The 14,447-nt window shown below is 45.6% G+C and overlaps 1 protein-coding gene across 7 annotated transcripts in view; it reads left to right on the top strand.

Annotated features, from left to right (window-relative positions):
* FRMD4A (FERM domain containing 4A) overlaps window positions 1-14,447 on the top strand; it is a 616,236-nt gene that overhangs the window by 321,440 nt on the left and 280,349 nt on the right. For 2 of the 7 annotated variants that reach the window (XM_055331817.1, XM_055331824.1), the window contains exon 1: window positions 8,650-8,808. The exons of the other annotated variants lie outside the window; for them this stretch is intronic. In XM_055331817.1, the coding sequence (XP_055187792.1) occupies window positions 8,650-8,808 (159 nt within the window). Of the gene's footprint in view, window positions 1-8,649; window positions 8,809-14,447 lie in introns of those variants that run through there. 7 annotated transcript variants of the gene reach the window in all.

Genomic DNA, 14,447 nt, shown 5'->3' with positions numbered 1-14,447 from the left:
CCACTCCAAATAAATACCTTTACCTATAAAAGATCTTAATGAGAAAGGGGCACCTGGGTGACTTGTTGTTTACATGTCCCACTCTGGATTTCAGCTCAGGTCATGATCTCAGTGTCGTGAGATGGAACTCCATATCGGGCCCCGTGCTCAGCGGGAGCCTGCTGGAGCTTCTCTCTTTCCTTCTGTCTCTCCCCTGCTCTCATGTGTGTACTCTTTCCCTCTCACTCTCGATCTCTCTCAAATAAATAAATAAATCTTTTTTAAAAAGAGATCTTAATGAAAAAAATACAGTATTAAGTTCTTCCATGGTAGTCTAGGCAACTCACCACATCAATAAACTTATCCTAAAACAGGCCTAATTTGTATATATATCAAAGGATTTGCTTTTTGGCTCACGTGGAGTTTGTAATACCAAAGTCCAGCTGACGGACTAATCCAATCCCCATTGACCAACTCGAGTAAAGAACTCATGGTTGCTTTTTGTTTTGTTTTGTGCATTTTGGAGATTTGTTGTCATTTGTTAGGGGTGCTTTTCCATCAGAGAACTTTTGTAAACTTTAGAAAATGGGATGGACTAGAACAGAATAGATTTTCTGCCACAGTTATGCTGGAATATGGTCTTTAGACTCAGGCATAACTCTGGGCTATTTGACGTCCTGACCTCTGGACTCAGTGACACTAATGATACAGAGCCCTGGGGTCAGACAAAGTGGTAGTCAGCAGATAGTCCCCCAGCTGGGTTCATGGGATGGCCAGACATCTTTTACATCTCTGCTTTCCTTTTCTCCCTTGAGAAAAGCATTCTAAGGAAGCAAGAGAAAAATGTGGCCTTGAAAATGGCTTCCCAAAGTCATTAGCTCACCAAAATTGCCTCTGACCCACAGAGCTGCATTGACCCTACCTACATTAAGAGGGCCATTCCATTCCCATTCATCAAGCCTCCTGCATTGTCTTTGTCATCGTGTGTCATGTCTTCATTACTGAATAAGAAAGGGGATGGAGGGCTAACCCTAATGTGCCTGCTCTTTGAGAAGCCAAAACAAGAACAACAGAACTTCCCATTAGGGAACTGAAGTTACCCTGGGGTAGATTTTATGAAGGCATAGTACCCAGGAGCAACATGAAAAGCCCCAAGCCTATGGTTTTATATAAAATACACATTTTTAAAAAGATTTTATTTATTCATTCATGAGAGACACACAGAGAGAGGCAGAGACATAGGCAGAGGGAGAAGCAGACTCCCCGCAGGGAGCCCGATGCAGGACTCGATCCCAGGACCCCAGGATCACTCCCTGAGCCAAAGGCAGACACTCAACCACTGAACCACCCAAGGGCCCCTAAAATACACATTTTTATTCATTCCATAGGCATTACATTTCTATTAAGTTCAAACACTAAGGATTTTTTTTTTAAGTAAGATTGCTAAATTGGAAGGAGTTTTAGAGAAGAAATAGACTTTAGTGGAAACGAGTAACAGATTTTCTTAAAAACCTCCTAATATATTATAATAACACAATATTATAAACAGTGTAATACCCACAGTTGAGTAAAGAGCTAAAAGGAATTTAAGCTCTAGGTAAAAACTGAGTGTCCTTATTCTGGTTTATGTCTTACTCAGGTCTACTTGTCTTCCTTCACTTCTGGAGGAGAAACCTTAAGTTCCTCCTCACTGAGTTATCCTCAAACCTTTTCCCAGCATCTAGACACAAGTTTTCTAATATCTTCTTAGCTCCCTTGTGGAGGGCCAGTGTTGACGATCTGTCAACAACTCTCCTAGAAGCATTAACACATCTTCCTCTGTGAGAGGAGGTGGAAGTGGCTCTCAAGCAGCCAGACCTCCTTTTTCTGTGAATAGGACCCCCAGTCTTAGAACTTCACTCCCAACAGGCCCCAAACCATGGTTCTTCCGAGTGTTCATGACTCCTAAACTAAACAGAACGTATTTTTTTTTTTCACAGAAGGCCCTGATCTCATAAACACACGCTTGCAGAATATATGCTCAAAAATCATCATTGGCCACTAAGTTCCATGGAAACCAAATAAGAGATGGAGAAAAGAGGAGCCGAGAGCATTTAATTTCTCATTCAGGGCCCCGACTGATTGAATTCAGACGGCCTGATTGTATTTCTGTTGGGGCCTGGCATATGTATGAGAACTTACTTTCATAACCACGGTAATTGATAGGATGACATCACTTTTAAGGCCCTAGGACCACTTGTATAATGGTTTGTGGAGCGTGGGGGAAGTATTTCTAAACATAGCTCTTGGCATGCTGCTTTGGAAGCGCTTAAGCCAGAGGGCAGCTTCTGCCTCTCTTCTACTTTCCCAGGGATCCAAAATATTTTTATATACACAGCCAAGCGTTTTTTAAAAATTATTCTCCCAAATGAACAGAGTGAGCTCCCTAGCTTTTATATAAACGGGCCCCTGGGGTTCTCAGGTTGAGGAATGATGATGATGCAGTGATGATTCTTTGTCAGAGCTGGGACCTCTTCCAGACCCAAATATGGGATTAAATATGTTAGCGAGCAGCCCTGAAACGCCTCTGGATTTCAAAAGATTGTTTGGGTTTGGGTTTTGCGCCTCACCCACTCACTTAACCATACCAGTGCTATTTCTAAATATCCTCTTCCCAAAGAGCTGGTGCTAGGACGATAAAGGGACAAATGAGAACGTCCAAAAATGTTTGAACTTTTTGCCCCCCTGATGGTGGGCGTGAGAGGGTCAGAATGGGAAGGAAGACATGGCAGAGGGAGCAGTCAAGGACAGAGGAGGAAATGCTGGGCTTTCCAGCACCCTCCATCCCGTCTTCCCGGAATCCATGTGCAGCAGCAAGGACAGGGCTCAGCCAGGGGAAACAGCAGGTCGCCCCTGATAGGCACCCTTCACACGTGCTACCACACCCCCTCTACTCAAAGCCATGTCCTAGAATTTGATTAGGAAAGCAAGAACACTACCACCTCACACCCACCAGGATGGCTCTAATCAAAAAGACAGGCGCTAAGATGGTTGGTGAGGATGTGGGGAGAGGAGAGCCCTCACACCCCACTGGTGGGAATGTAGGATGGTGTGGCTGCTGTTGGAAACACTGTGCAAGTTCCTCAAAAGCTTAAGCATAGAGTTACCGCATGATCTCACAGTTCCATTCCCAGGCATCTACCCAAGAGAACTGAGAAACATACATCTACACAAAAACTTGTACATTAATATCCATAGCAGCATCACTGCTGGAGCACAAGAGTGGGAATGATGGAAATGCTCACCAGTGGGTGAACGGATAAATAAAATGTGATCCATCCATACGATGGGATTGTTTTCACCAAGAGAAAGAAATGAGGTATGGTACCTGCTACAACATGAATGAACCTTGAAAACATTATGCTTGAGCGAGTGAAGCCAATGGCAAAGATGACATTTATATAACATTTGCAGAAGAGGCACATGGGTGGAGGCAGACAGTAGATGTGTGGTTGCTGGGGGCAGGGGAGGGGTGAGAAAATGTGGAGTGGTGGTGCCAGCTCATAAGTATAGGCTCTCTTTTTGGGGTAATGAATATGTTCTAAATTTAGATTGTGGTGATGGTTGTAGAGCCCGTCAATATACTAAAAAACCATTGAGTTGTACACTTGAAATGGCTGGAGTGCATGGTCCATAAATTATACCTCAATAAAGTGTTGGGTTTTGTTTCGTTTTGTTTTGTTTTTAAGAATTACTAACAAAGAAGTATGGGCCTCCTTCACTTAAAGAATAAAGCTTCCAGCTCCACCCCAGACCAGCATTTTGGTTACACATAGAGATTTAATCATAAGAGCATTCAATGCAAGGAAAGAACAAAATGTGCAATAAATTTAAGCCTAAGTTTGAGTCCTCTGTTGGAAGTCAGGAGGCGAATGTAGAATTAAAAAGCGAGTTAGTAGCTGAGAACTGAAAAGGTCCACATGTGGCACAGAAATGTTTGCTGCACAGAAAAACCGAAAGGAATCTGCTTTCTATGAAACCCGGAAATAGGGTTGATGGGTATTTCTGAACACAGCCCCTGCTTCCCCTCTCTGTTGTTGATTCATTTATTTTCCAGCACCTTCTCAGGTTCACTTTGGAGTGAGTTACCCATTGATGCCTGTCCTTCTTTTTTTTTAAAAAAAGATTTATCTATTTATGATAGACACAGAGAGAGAGAGAGAGGCAGAGACATAGGTAGAGGGAGAAGCAGGCTCCATGCTGGGAGCCCGAAGCGGGACTCGATCTCGGGACCCCAGGATCGTGCCCTGAGCCAAAGGCAGGCGCCGAACCGCTGAGCCACGCAGGGATCCCCCGATGCCTGTCCTTCTAAGAGAACAGATCTGGTTGGAGCAAGGCCTTCATTCTGGTTTAAATATCTGGACTGGGCTTTTTCTTTTTCTTTTCTATTTTTCTTTTCTTTTCTTTTAAGATTTTATTTATTTGGGGGAAGGGGAGAGTTTAGAGGGAGAGGGAGAGGCAGGCTCCCCGATGAGCAGGGAGCCCAAAGCTGGGCTCGATCCCGGGACCCTGAGATCATGACCTGAGCCGAAGACAGATGTTTAACCAGCTGAGCCACCCAGGCGTGGTCCCTGGACAGAGCTTTGATATAGGAGCAACTGTCCTTTATCTTCAGATTCTGTCAAAGATAACAAAATGCATCCAAGAGAATTTTTTTTAAAATGGTATTTGTGCCTCTCAGCAGCTGACTTTCACCTGACAGAGACCATAACAGTTCTCCATCAGTCTTAGGGCTGACATTTTCTAAAATAGGTGGGTAACTAATCACTAAATAATTAAAATGGATTACATTAGAATGCATTTCTGCATATATTTCTTGGGCTACTATAAATATACTTCTCCGTGTGCACGCAATTTCCTGTATCTTTATGTGTTTGCAAATTTCGTTCCTAATTGCGCTGCATATTACTTTCAACTTAGAGCTTTTCCAAGTCCTTCTCGAGGCGGTAATTATGTCTGAAAACATCCCTAGAGTCGGGCAAAGGCATTTATTGCTTTGAGAAGAATTCCTCTGTCTTTACAAATACAGTGAACGAGAGTCTGGGAGCAGGGACAGAAAACCCAGAGGCGGAGGTAGACACAGGGAAGATGAACAGCTGTGCAAGGCGGGGAGCAGCTGGCAGGGGAGGGGTGGCTCCGTGTGCCGTGCAAACCCCAACTGCCTCTCCTGCCATCACCCTGGGCGGGAGCTCCTGGCTTGGCCACACCTGCCATCTCCCCAGGTCAGCCCCTGACTTAGAGTTTCCAGCCCCGGTCCCTTCCCAAATATGGAACCACAGGACCAAGACTTCGGTTCCCACTTGTGATGTTCCCCAGGGGGTACAATGGGCCAACACTCAGCAACAAGGCCAATCCTGCCAACTGACTCAATCCTCAGACTCTTTTCACCCCAAATGTTAGCAATAAGTCTCCTGAAAGGAGAGGTGACTCTGTAATCGCTCTTACGGGCGCCTTCCTGGTATCTCAGATGCTGTTCATCACCACTTAGTCACCCACAGGGCCACTGATTCATCACTCTTTAAAGTCTAGTGAGCAATTGTGTAAGTGGTAAGCTGCCCAGAAAATCCTGATTTTCTATTACTTTCAAAGAAAGAATAAAGAACGTGGTTAGAGAGGGAGGAGTCAGCAAGGCAAATGTAGATCCTTCTTTTGCCTGCTGAGCCCTGAGATCATGTCCCTGTTCCATTACAATGTCCATGTGGTCTGAGCAGGTCACTCCACCCTCTGCACTGTGATCCCCCAGATGCACACGAAGGCACGCATACTCAGACCCGCAGATAGACATACGTGCTCAGACACGCATGTATGGACACACATACACACACACATCCGTGTCTCGTTGCTCTGCGCACTCTAAACCCCTTTCAAAGCACGGGCTTCATGGTCGATGGCAGTGGTGCTGTTTGCATGCACAACATCCCATATGCCGTCGAGCAAGCTGCCCCATCAAAGTCTGAGTTATGGACCTCAAATCTCGGGCAGAATCAGATACGCGGGGATCCCTGGGTGGCGCAGCGGTTTGGTGCCTGCCTTTGGCCCAGGGCGCGATCCTGGAGACTCGGGATCGAATCCCACATCGGGCTTCCGGTGCATGGAGCCTGCTTCTCCCTCTGCCTGTGTCTCTGCCTCTCTCTCTCTGTGACTATCATAAATAAATAAAAATTAAAAAAAATTAAAAAAAAATAGAATCAGGGGATCCCTGGGTGGCGCAGCGGTTTGGCGCTTGCCTTTGGCCCAGGGCGCCATCCTGGAGACCCGGGATCGAATCCCACGTCGGGCTCCCGGTGCATGGAGCCTGCTTCTCCCTCTGCCTATGTCTCTGCCTCTCTCTCTCTCACTGTGTGACTATCATAAAAAAAAAAAAAAAAAGAATCAGATACGCTGAAGACACTGGGCAGTGTCCTCCACCAGCACATCTGCTGAAGCTACCAAGCTCCACAGAGGATGTCTCTGTCCCCATGAGTGATAAAGATTTCAGGTCAGTTGGAGTAAGTCTTGCTGTTCTCAGGAACTAATAGGTTTATATTCGGGAATGTTGTTAAAAGCTTATTATGGCACCTTTATACTTAAAAGATTCCCAGACCATAAGCTAAATATACATTTAACTTTAAAAATTGTTTTAAAGTCACATTGTTGAATCATAGAGTAAAACAGTGCCTTTAAAACTGCCCCTATCTATTCCGTAATTACACGCTTTGGATAAGAGCTTGGTTCACAGCCAAAATCCCCAGAGGATGGAGAACATGAGCTCAGGGACACAGGCAAAAGCTGACTATGATGTAGCTTGCATTTGTTTTTTCTTGAGAATTCCAAGGTGGTTAACTAATGTTAATGGAGCAAACATTTTCCACATACTATTAGTTTTAAATTTTTCTTTTGTTTTCTTTTCATTCTTCCTTCCTTCCTTCCTTCCTTCCTTCCTTCCTTCCTTCCTTCCTTCCTTCCTTCCTTCCCTTCTTCCTTCCTTCTGTCTTAATGAAACAACCTCTGGTGATGGAGTGTTTGTAGAAAAGCAAGATTCTTTAGTATCCCCTCGCCTTGTATGACAGAGTGTGTGGAAATAAAGGAATAACATGTAGGAATGAAATCATGTATAATGTTTTACCCTAGAGCTCTTACTCATGGTGATAAAATTCATCAAAGAGGAGTTTAAATGAAAATGATCTTCACATATTAATTAATTAATGCCTTTACCCATAGCAAAAAGGGAAAGGAATTAAGAGAAGATGGTTTAGAGAAACACAACATTGGAAACCATCACTAGAGTTTTGTATTATCAGGGGTAGGCATGTCCTTGACTTGCCTGATCATGGTAAGTGCACACACACAAAAAAACGAAAATCAGCTACGGCCACACCCTGTGTTATCTACTTTAAGTATAGCACCTCATTATTTCCTCTTTGGCATATAACAACCTATTGAATTCAGATGCAGATGCCCTTCTGAAACAAGGTTAAAAATGATCAAAACCTGGGGCACCTGGGTGGCTGGCTCAATTGGTTGAGCATCCAACTCCTGGTTTCAGCTCAGGTCATGATCTCAGGGTCGAGAGATCAAGCCGGGCAGTGGGCTCTGTGCTCAGCACAGAGTCTGATTGAGATTCTCTTTCTCCTTTGCCCTCTGCCCCTCCCCCATGCTTGCTAGTGCTCATTCTCCCTCTCTCTCTCTCTCTCTCTCTCTCTCTCTCTCGCTCTCAAATAAATAAATAAATAAATCTTTAAAAATGATCAAAACTCAAAAAACTTAATAGACATGGAAAATAGCTATACCCCATTTAACTGGATATCTTCCCTTGGGTTGAGGTCTTCATAGGGCTTATCTAACACGTGATAGAGCCACAAGAGTTTTTGCAGAAAATGCCCCATAGTGGGGAGAAATGAGATATGTTGCCTTTACCTCTTTTATCTGCTTTCCCCCAAAATCACAGATGTTGATATTAAATCTGAAAGATAAGTTTTCTTACAGCCCTTTTAATCCTAATGTAAACTTGGGAAATTTCCAAAGAAAATGCCTGAGCTTTGGTAAAGCACCCCCAGAAATAGCGACCCCTCCAGTGTTGGTATAAAGTTAGATTTTTGCTTCACCACACAGAAACTCTTTGCTTCTCTAAGTCTTAAAGAGTTAAGAGGATAGATGGAATGCCTTGGGAATGTTGGCAGGGGAAGCCAGAGCTCCTTCCCCTTTGCTTCTCACCCTGGATGGAATCTTGAAACCACGAGAACCCAGTGATAACCTCCGGGCTTATGCTCTTCCCTAAATTTGGGGTTGACCTGCCCCAAAAGTCAGTTCTGTGTCCAAAGCGGTTCCCCGACAGGGAGGGCTGTGCAATTATCTGCAGGGTGAGAGACTTGTTTTTACCTTGTCCCTGGTTAGTTCCCAGAGACAGAGAGAAAGCATTTTGATTTAGGAGCTATTTGCTAATCCTTGAGGGAAAACAGTCCCTGCAGATTAGTTGAGGGTAGAGGGAAGGTAGGAGAGGAGAGTGGGACAGAGGAAACAGAGTTATTTTGACTGCATTTTTCTCTTGCCTGATTAAATCTTGGTGACATTTGAACTTTGAGTTACTAAAAGAACACAGCCCTGTATGTGGGGCCTGGGACCAGAGGGGTAAAGGCGGGGCCTGGAGCTGGCATGGCTGCAGGGCTGCTTGGCTCGGAAGACCTGCTATGTAGCTGGGACCGTCTGCTGTGGGGCCTGACTTCCCGGGTCCTGAGGACGTGCCGAGGGGGACACCTTCGGGTCCTGCAGCTGATGCTGAAACCATGGTGCATCTCCAGGGCTGTCTACCAGGTGGGACTGAAGCTCTTCTTATGTTTCTTTGTAGATCAGAAACCAGTGCGGGATGATGGGGGAGCAGTGTACGCTGTTGTCACATGTTTAGTATTTTGATGAGTGTTGTAATAATGGGGGAGCGGCTAATGGTGATCAAACATCATCTTCTAGGTACCAGGCACCGCGACAGGTGCTTCGTACACAGGACGCAATTCAGTCTTTGAGCAACCAGATAAAGTAGGTGCTTTTGTCACTATTTTGAGATGAGGTTATTGGAACTCAGAGAAGTCTATCATTCGTTCAAAGTCACGCTGCTGGTGAAGGACAGAGCCCTGTGATTTAAAGCAAAGGTTTCTGGCTATAAAGACAAGGATGCCTTTTCTGTGAGCTCATGTTCCTCTCACATGAGAGATGCTGTTTTCTCAAAAGATGTGCATGTGTGTGTCCGCGTGTCGGTGGGGGGTGGGGGGGGCGGTGGCCAGCTGGTTAGGAGCCGTGGCCATGCACAGGAGACAAGGAGGGAAGAATGCTGAGAAACAGCGCTGAGTCTCTGTCCTCACCTCGCTGCCCTTTGTGGCTTCCCCGGCAGCCTCTGAAGTCAGACATCCACACACGGCCTCTTCTTCTCAAGAGAGAACATTGCCTGCAGGAGGTTGGCCCTTCTTTTGAGTCCACTGGCTGGGGGTGCAGGGCACTTCGCAGGGGAAAATGAGAGGGTCTGCTGTCCCCAGCCATCCATCCAGACTGGTGGCATTCCCCCAGGCTCCACTTGCCACAGGGACTGCCCCAGCTCAGACTGAGAGAAAGGACCAGACCTGACCAGGGGTGTGAAGGCAGAACATTAAAGGGGGGGCTCTTCCCTGGACTGCTCTCAAAGGGGCTGTCACTAGCTCTTCCTCCGTTGATGGTTTCCCTCATTAAGTCAACTTGAGTGGTTTTGCTGTCTTGGTTAGCTGGCTCACCCCACTGCTTGGAACCAAGGACATACAGCTGGCCTTTGTGCTTTTAGGCATAATTTGGCAGCATATAATCCCTTAATGAACTGTAATGGCTAAACAGTGCGGGGCCATGTGGCCTCCCCTCCCCTGACCTCTCCTCATGGAATGTCTGGACTCACTGAAGGGACATCTCCTTGGAAGACGTGCCCAAGAGCCCTGCGTTGATTTCACAGAGGGACACAGCCCGCCAGGGCTCCCACTCCTGCTTCTTCATCACCTCGTCAGCAGACGGGGTGCACACGGTTCAGGTGGTTTCTGGGAAAGAGCTCTTTTTCCAGAACTCTTGTGTTTGAAGGGCACATACCTTGAGTGTTACTACAAACAGCAAATCTGTCTGTAATAGATCAGAAAAGAAACTTGAAAGCAGTCTTCCCAGATTTGACAGTGGGCTGGAAAATGCATACGGTATTTCCAAACGATGAGTTGTGAATCTGAAAGAATCCTGGACAAAGTCTCCCAGGTGGGAGAGTCAAGTAGTCACGTGGTTGGTCTGCCCATCGGAAGCTATTCCTGTACTTCTGGTTGGCGTTTGGTATAATTCCATAATCAGGACCATTCTAATGGTCTAATTCTTCTTAGCTGTTGCTGTGATCGTGCATGAGTCTGGGGGTCTCGGGTCCCTACCTGGATCTCCCACTTTATCTCTTGTTTGTCTTCTCTTGTGTCTCATCAAGTTATATAAAAACCAAGGCTCTACATCAAGTAAGCAGGGTGGGCTAGCCCCCAGTCAGGGGGCTTTTTCCAGGACTTCCCTTAACTTTGTGAGTGTCCTGAAGAGAACACTGAATTATTGGCCTCCAGGCCTGGAAAAAAAAAATGCTGCTGCTCAGCCTTACCTCAATTCACCAGCCCTGTGAGAAGCTAATTGCACATTGGGCTCATTCACCGCCTGCCTGTGGCTGAGCCAGGCTGGTCAGCCCGGGGCCAATGCCTGTGACCTGCACAGCCTTGTCCACAGCCAGCAGGTAATGCCCACACGTGCCAGGGGAAAGCAGTCACTGAGCAGGGAGCCAGGATGGCAAGTCTAATCACTGACCCAGGGGTCCAGGTTGGCAGCTTTACCTGTTCCCAGCCCCCACTCATGCTGGCAAGCAGAGTTGATTTGAAGGGACATTTAGAATAAAATACTGGCTCATCCTCAAAAGCTCACAGCCTCCTGGGGAAGAATCGAGAAACCAAATAATTGCATTTTGACTAATAACATCCTCAAGGTAAGAGCAGAGAGAAACTAATGTTGCTAGGGGAAGACTTTACCAGAAAATCTTGTATTCTCTCACAGCCTTTGCTTCCTCCCTTGTAGAGTAGGGGTGATAGTTCAAAGTGGTGCACGGATTGAGTAAGAAGGACACGTTTGTGAGTGTGCTACGCATACCAAAGCATGTACAAATGGGACGTGCTGGGTTTTTTTAAATATATACTATACTCTTAACTTTTTTTTATCTTGGGAAGAATTCATCGAGAGTGTCCTTATGAGGTGACTAATGGCCATTACTATATATTTTGTTAAGTCTAGGTGCTCTCCTTTATTCACACCCTGCTTCCACACTCATGACACTTCTGGCACCAGGTGTGGGGGGTTTCCACACCAAGCAATTAGGGCACAGACTCTCAAGAGCACAGACTCCCCAGGTTAGGAGCTGCACCCCCACGTGAGATGCCAGTAACAAGTAGTAAGTCCCAGATTACACCTGACTTCTGTCTGACTTGGCTACAAATCAGATGGTCCCCGGACCCCCTTCTTGGGTTCTGTCATTGCTAGGACAGCTCACAGAACTCAGGGACACGCTTCTTATGTTTACCAGTGTATTATGTGATGAAGGCTATGACAGAGGATTGGGATGAAGAGCCCGATGAAGAGATACACAGGGGTGACTGGGAGGATTCTGGGCTCCTGTTCCCCTTGGAGTTTGGGTTGTGCCACCTTCCCGGCCGGTAGCTTTGTTCACCAGACTGGAAGCTCTCTGAACCCAGTACTTTCGGGATGATTCTTCATGAAGACATGATCAGTCATTAACTCTATTAACACTCCCTCTCCCCTTCCTGGAGGTTGGAGGGGTAGGGCTGAAAGTTCCAAGCTTCTAATTATAGCTTTCTGGTGCCCAGCCCCCATCCAGGAGCCCAGCCAGAGTCGCCTCATTAGAACAAAAAACACAGCTACCACCCAGGAAATTCCAAGGGATTTAGGAGTTCTGTTCCAGGAACCAGGGTCAAACACCAAATAGTAGAACAGAAGATGTTCCCTGTGCTTTTATCACTTAGGAAAATTAAAAGGGTTTTAGGAGCTCTGCGCCAGGAAGGAGGCACAGGGACCAATATATATTCTTCCTATTATTTCATAGCAGTTGTTTCATGGTTTACAGTCTCTCTGTTGGCTAAAGTGATGGCTGTCAATCCTGGCTGAACTTCAGATTCAACTAGGAAGGTTTAAAAACTCCCCATACCCAGGCCCAACTCTCAGAGATTCTGATATAATTGATATCAGAAGTGGAGTCTGGGTATTGGTCTGTTTTTAAAGCTTTCCAGGTGATTCTAATGTGCCAGCGGGTCCCTGAGCAGAAGGAGGCCCAGTCTACTGTCAGACACTAAGCAGATGTTGGCAGAACCACAAGGGGCCACCTTAAAATACACTCATACATATATTAATTTCATGAGCCCCACCTTATACCTAATGATTCAGAATATCTAAGTATTGGGCCTGGCAATCTGTATATGATCCACAATATCAGAAAGAACCACTAACGGAAGACAAAAAAAAGCATTATATGTCCCCTAAAAAGTGAGGGTTATAACTAAGGATGAGATAATCATGAGAAAGAATTCAGTTCATTTTCAGCCCATTGCTCGGCACGCACATAGCGCTCCATAAATGTTAGCAGCTTTCCGTGTCACAAGAACGAACATGATCACACAAGCTCCCACAGAGGTATGGTGGTCAGTGAGCACAGAGTGACCCCTCTAGAACAGGATGGCAGCCCCTGGGGCAACTTGCCTCGTTCCCAGATCCCCATCACTCTCCAGGCAGGTGGGAGGCAGCGCTGCCCAGAGCGCCAGCTCTTCCCCACAGGGACATCTGCCTTTCTGCAGTGGCTGGCGCTCAGCACTTCTTTCTCACATCGCTCTCTTGGACTAGGCCTCACTGTAGAGCCTACAATCGATACAGAATCTATAATTCGATAATCCAGCGTAGGGACATTTTGAAAGAAAAATAACTTAAAAGAAAAATAACTTAAAATTAGGCAAACTTAGGTGTGAAGGGAAAATCACAGCCCATTCCAATGTAAGAAAGCAAACACCATAAGCATCATGAAATCCAGAGAAATGACGTGTCCGTTAATTAACTGCCTGACACATCGCTGTTACCCTTCTTTGTCCTGTATCTTTTGACTGCCTTACTCCGTGATCTCTTCTTCCCTAGGCAATCACTCTCTTCCGCTAGCACGGCTGATCAAAAAGTGTCCCTTCATTACTGTTAAGCTAGAAAGCTTTCTTTCAGAGGCCCAACACGTTGTTGCAAATAGTGTGCAAATTTTTAGAATTGCTGTCAAATTTGGAAAGCCTTCTGCCAGGCTTCATTTCCATATGATCTGTTACCGAACATACTTGTTTACAGTAAAAGCACAGACAGGTACATGCCCTCTAAACACAGGAATTCTGGGGAAATTCAATTACATTCTATTCCCTTTGATAAGAAAAAAGAAAATTGTAGGGTGCTTTTGTGATTGTGTATGTTGTATATTATATATACTACTGACAGAGGGAAAACCTTCCACTCCTTGACAAACTCCTACTTATAATTTTACCAGTCTGATAGTTGGAAGGTTTCTCCACAGACTAGATTCTGGCTCTTAGCATTTCATTTTATTAATTTTTTAAAAGATTTAATTTATTTACTTGAGAGAGAGAGAGAGAACACAAGTGGGGGAGTGGGAGAGGGAGAAGCCGGCTCCTCGCTGACCAGGAAGCCTGATGAGGGGCCATCCTAGGACCCTGGGATTGTAACCTGAGCTGAAGGCAGATGCTTAACCCACTGAGCCACCCAGGACCCTTTGGCTCTTCGCATTTTAAACCTTATTTCTCCTGTGTGGATGGAGGTCACATACCTCCACAACCAAGTGCTATAACATGTAGTAATATCTGCATAAAATCTCTCTCTGGTCTGTTGTGGATGACACAGGTGTCTGTAGCACCTAGGGGTGAGGAAGCTGGCTAGAACCCATTTCTACACTGGTACAGCTCACCTCCACCTTTTCATAGCTGGAAATGACTGTGAGCCTCATACATACATATATCCCACTAGACTCAAACTACATGTACCTCAACTCAACTTTACACTTAGCTGAATTCCAAAAATGCCCCCAGCTACCTCATCAAGAGGGAAAGTTTAATAGAGGGGAGGGCAGTACAGAAAGAGCCATGAGTCATAACTGATGACAATTAAAATAGCTCACTTCTACAAATATGAGTATTTGCACATATTGCCAGGAATTGTCCTGGAGACTTGGGAGAGACCCCAAGAAGTAAGGAGCCCTGAAGTTTAAACTTTGTGATAAATGCACCCCTGTACCCTTCCAGCCACCCCCCAACCTGCCTTGGTTGTGCAGTATGAATTATAGGAAAAATAAAATAAATAAGACCAATAACCTGAATTATTGCCATGCC

This window comes from Nyctereutes procyonoides, unplaced genomic scaffold (genome assembly GCF_905146905.1).
Source record: "Nyctereutes procyonoides isolate TBG_1078 unplaced genomic scaffold, NYPRO_anot_genome, whole genome shotgun sequence".
NCBI lineage: Eukaryota > Metazoa > Chordata > Mammalia > Carnivora > Canidae > Nyctereutes > Nyctereutes procyonoides.
The sequence above is the reverse complement of the archived record's forward strand: the minus strand, read 5'-3'. Positions and strand labels throughout refer to the sequence as shown.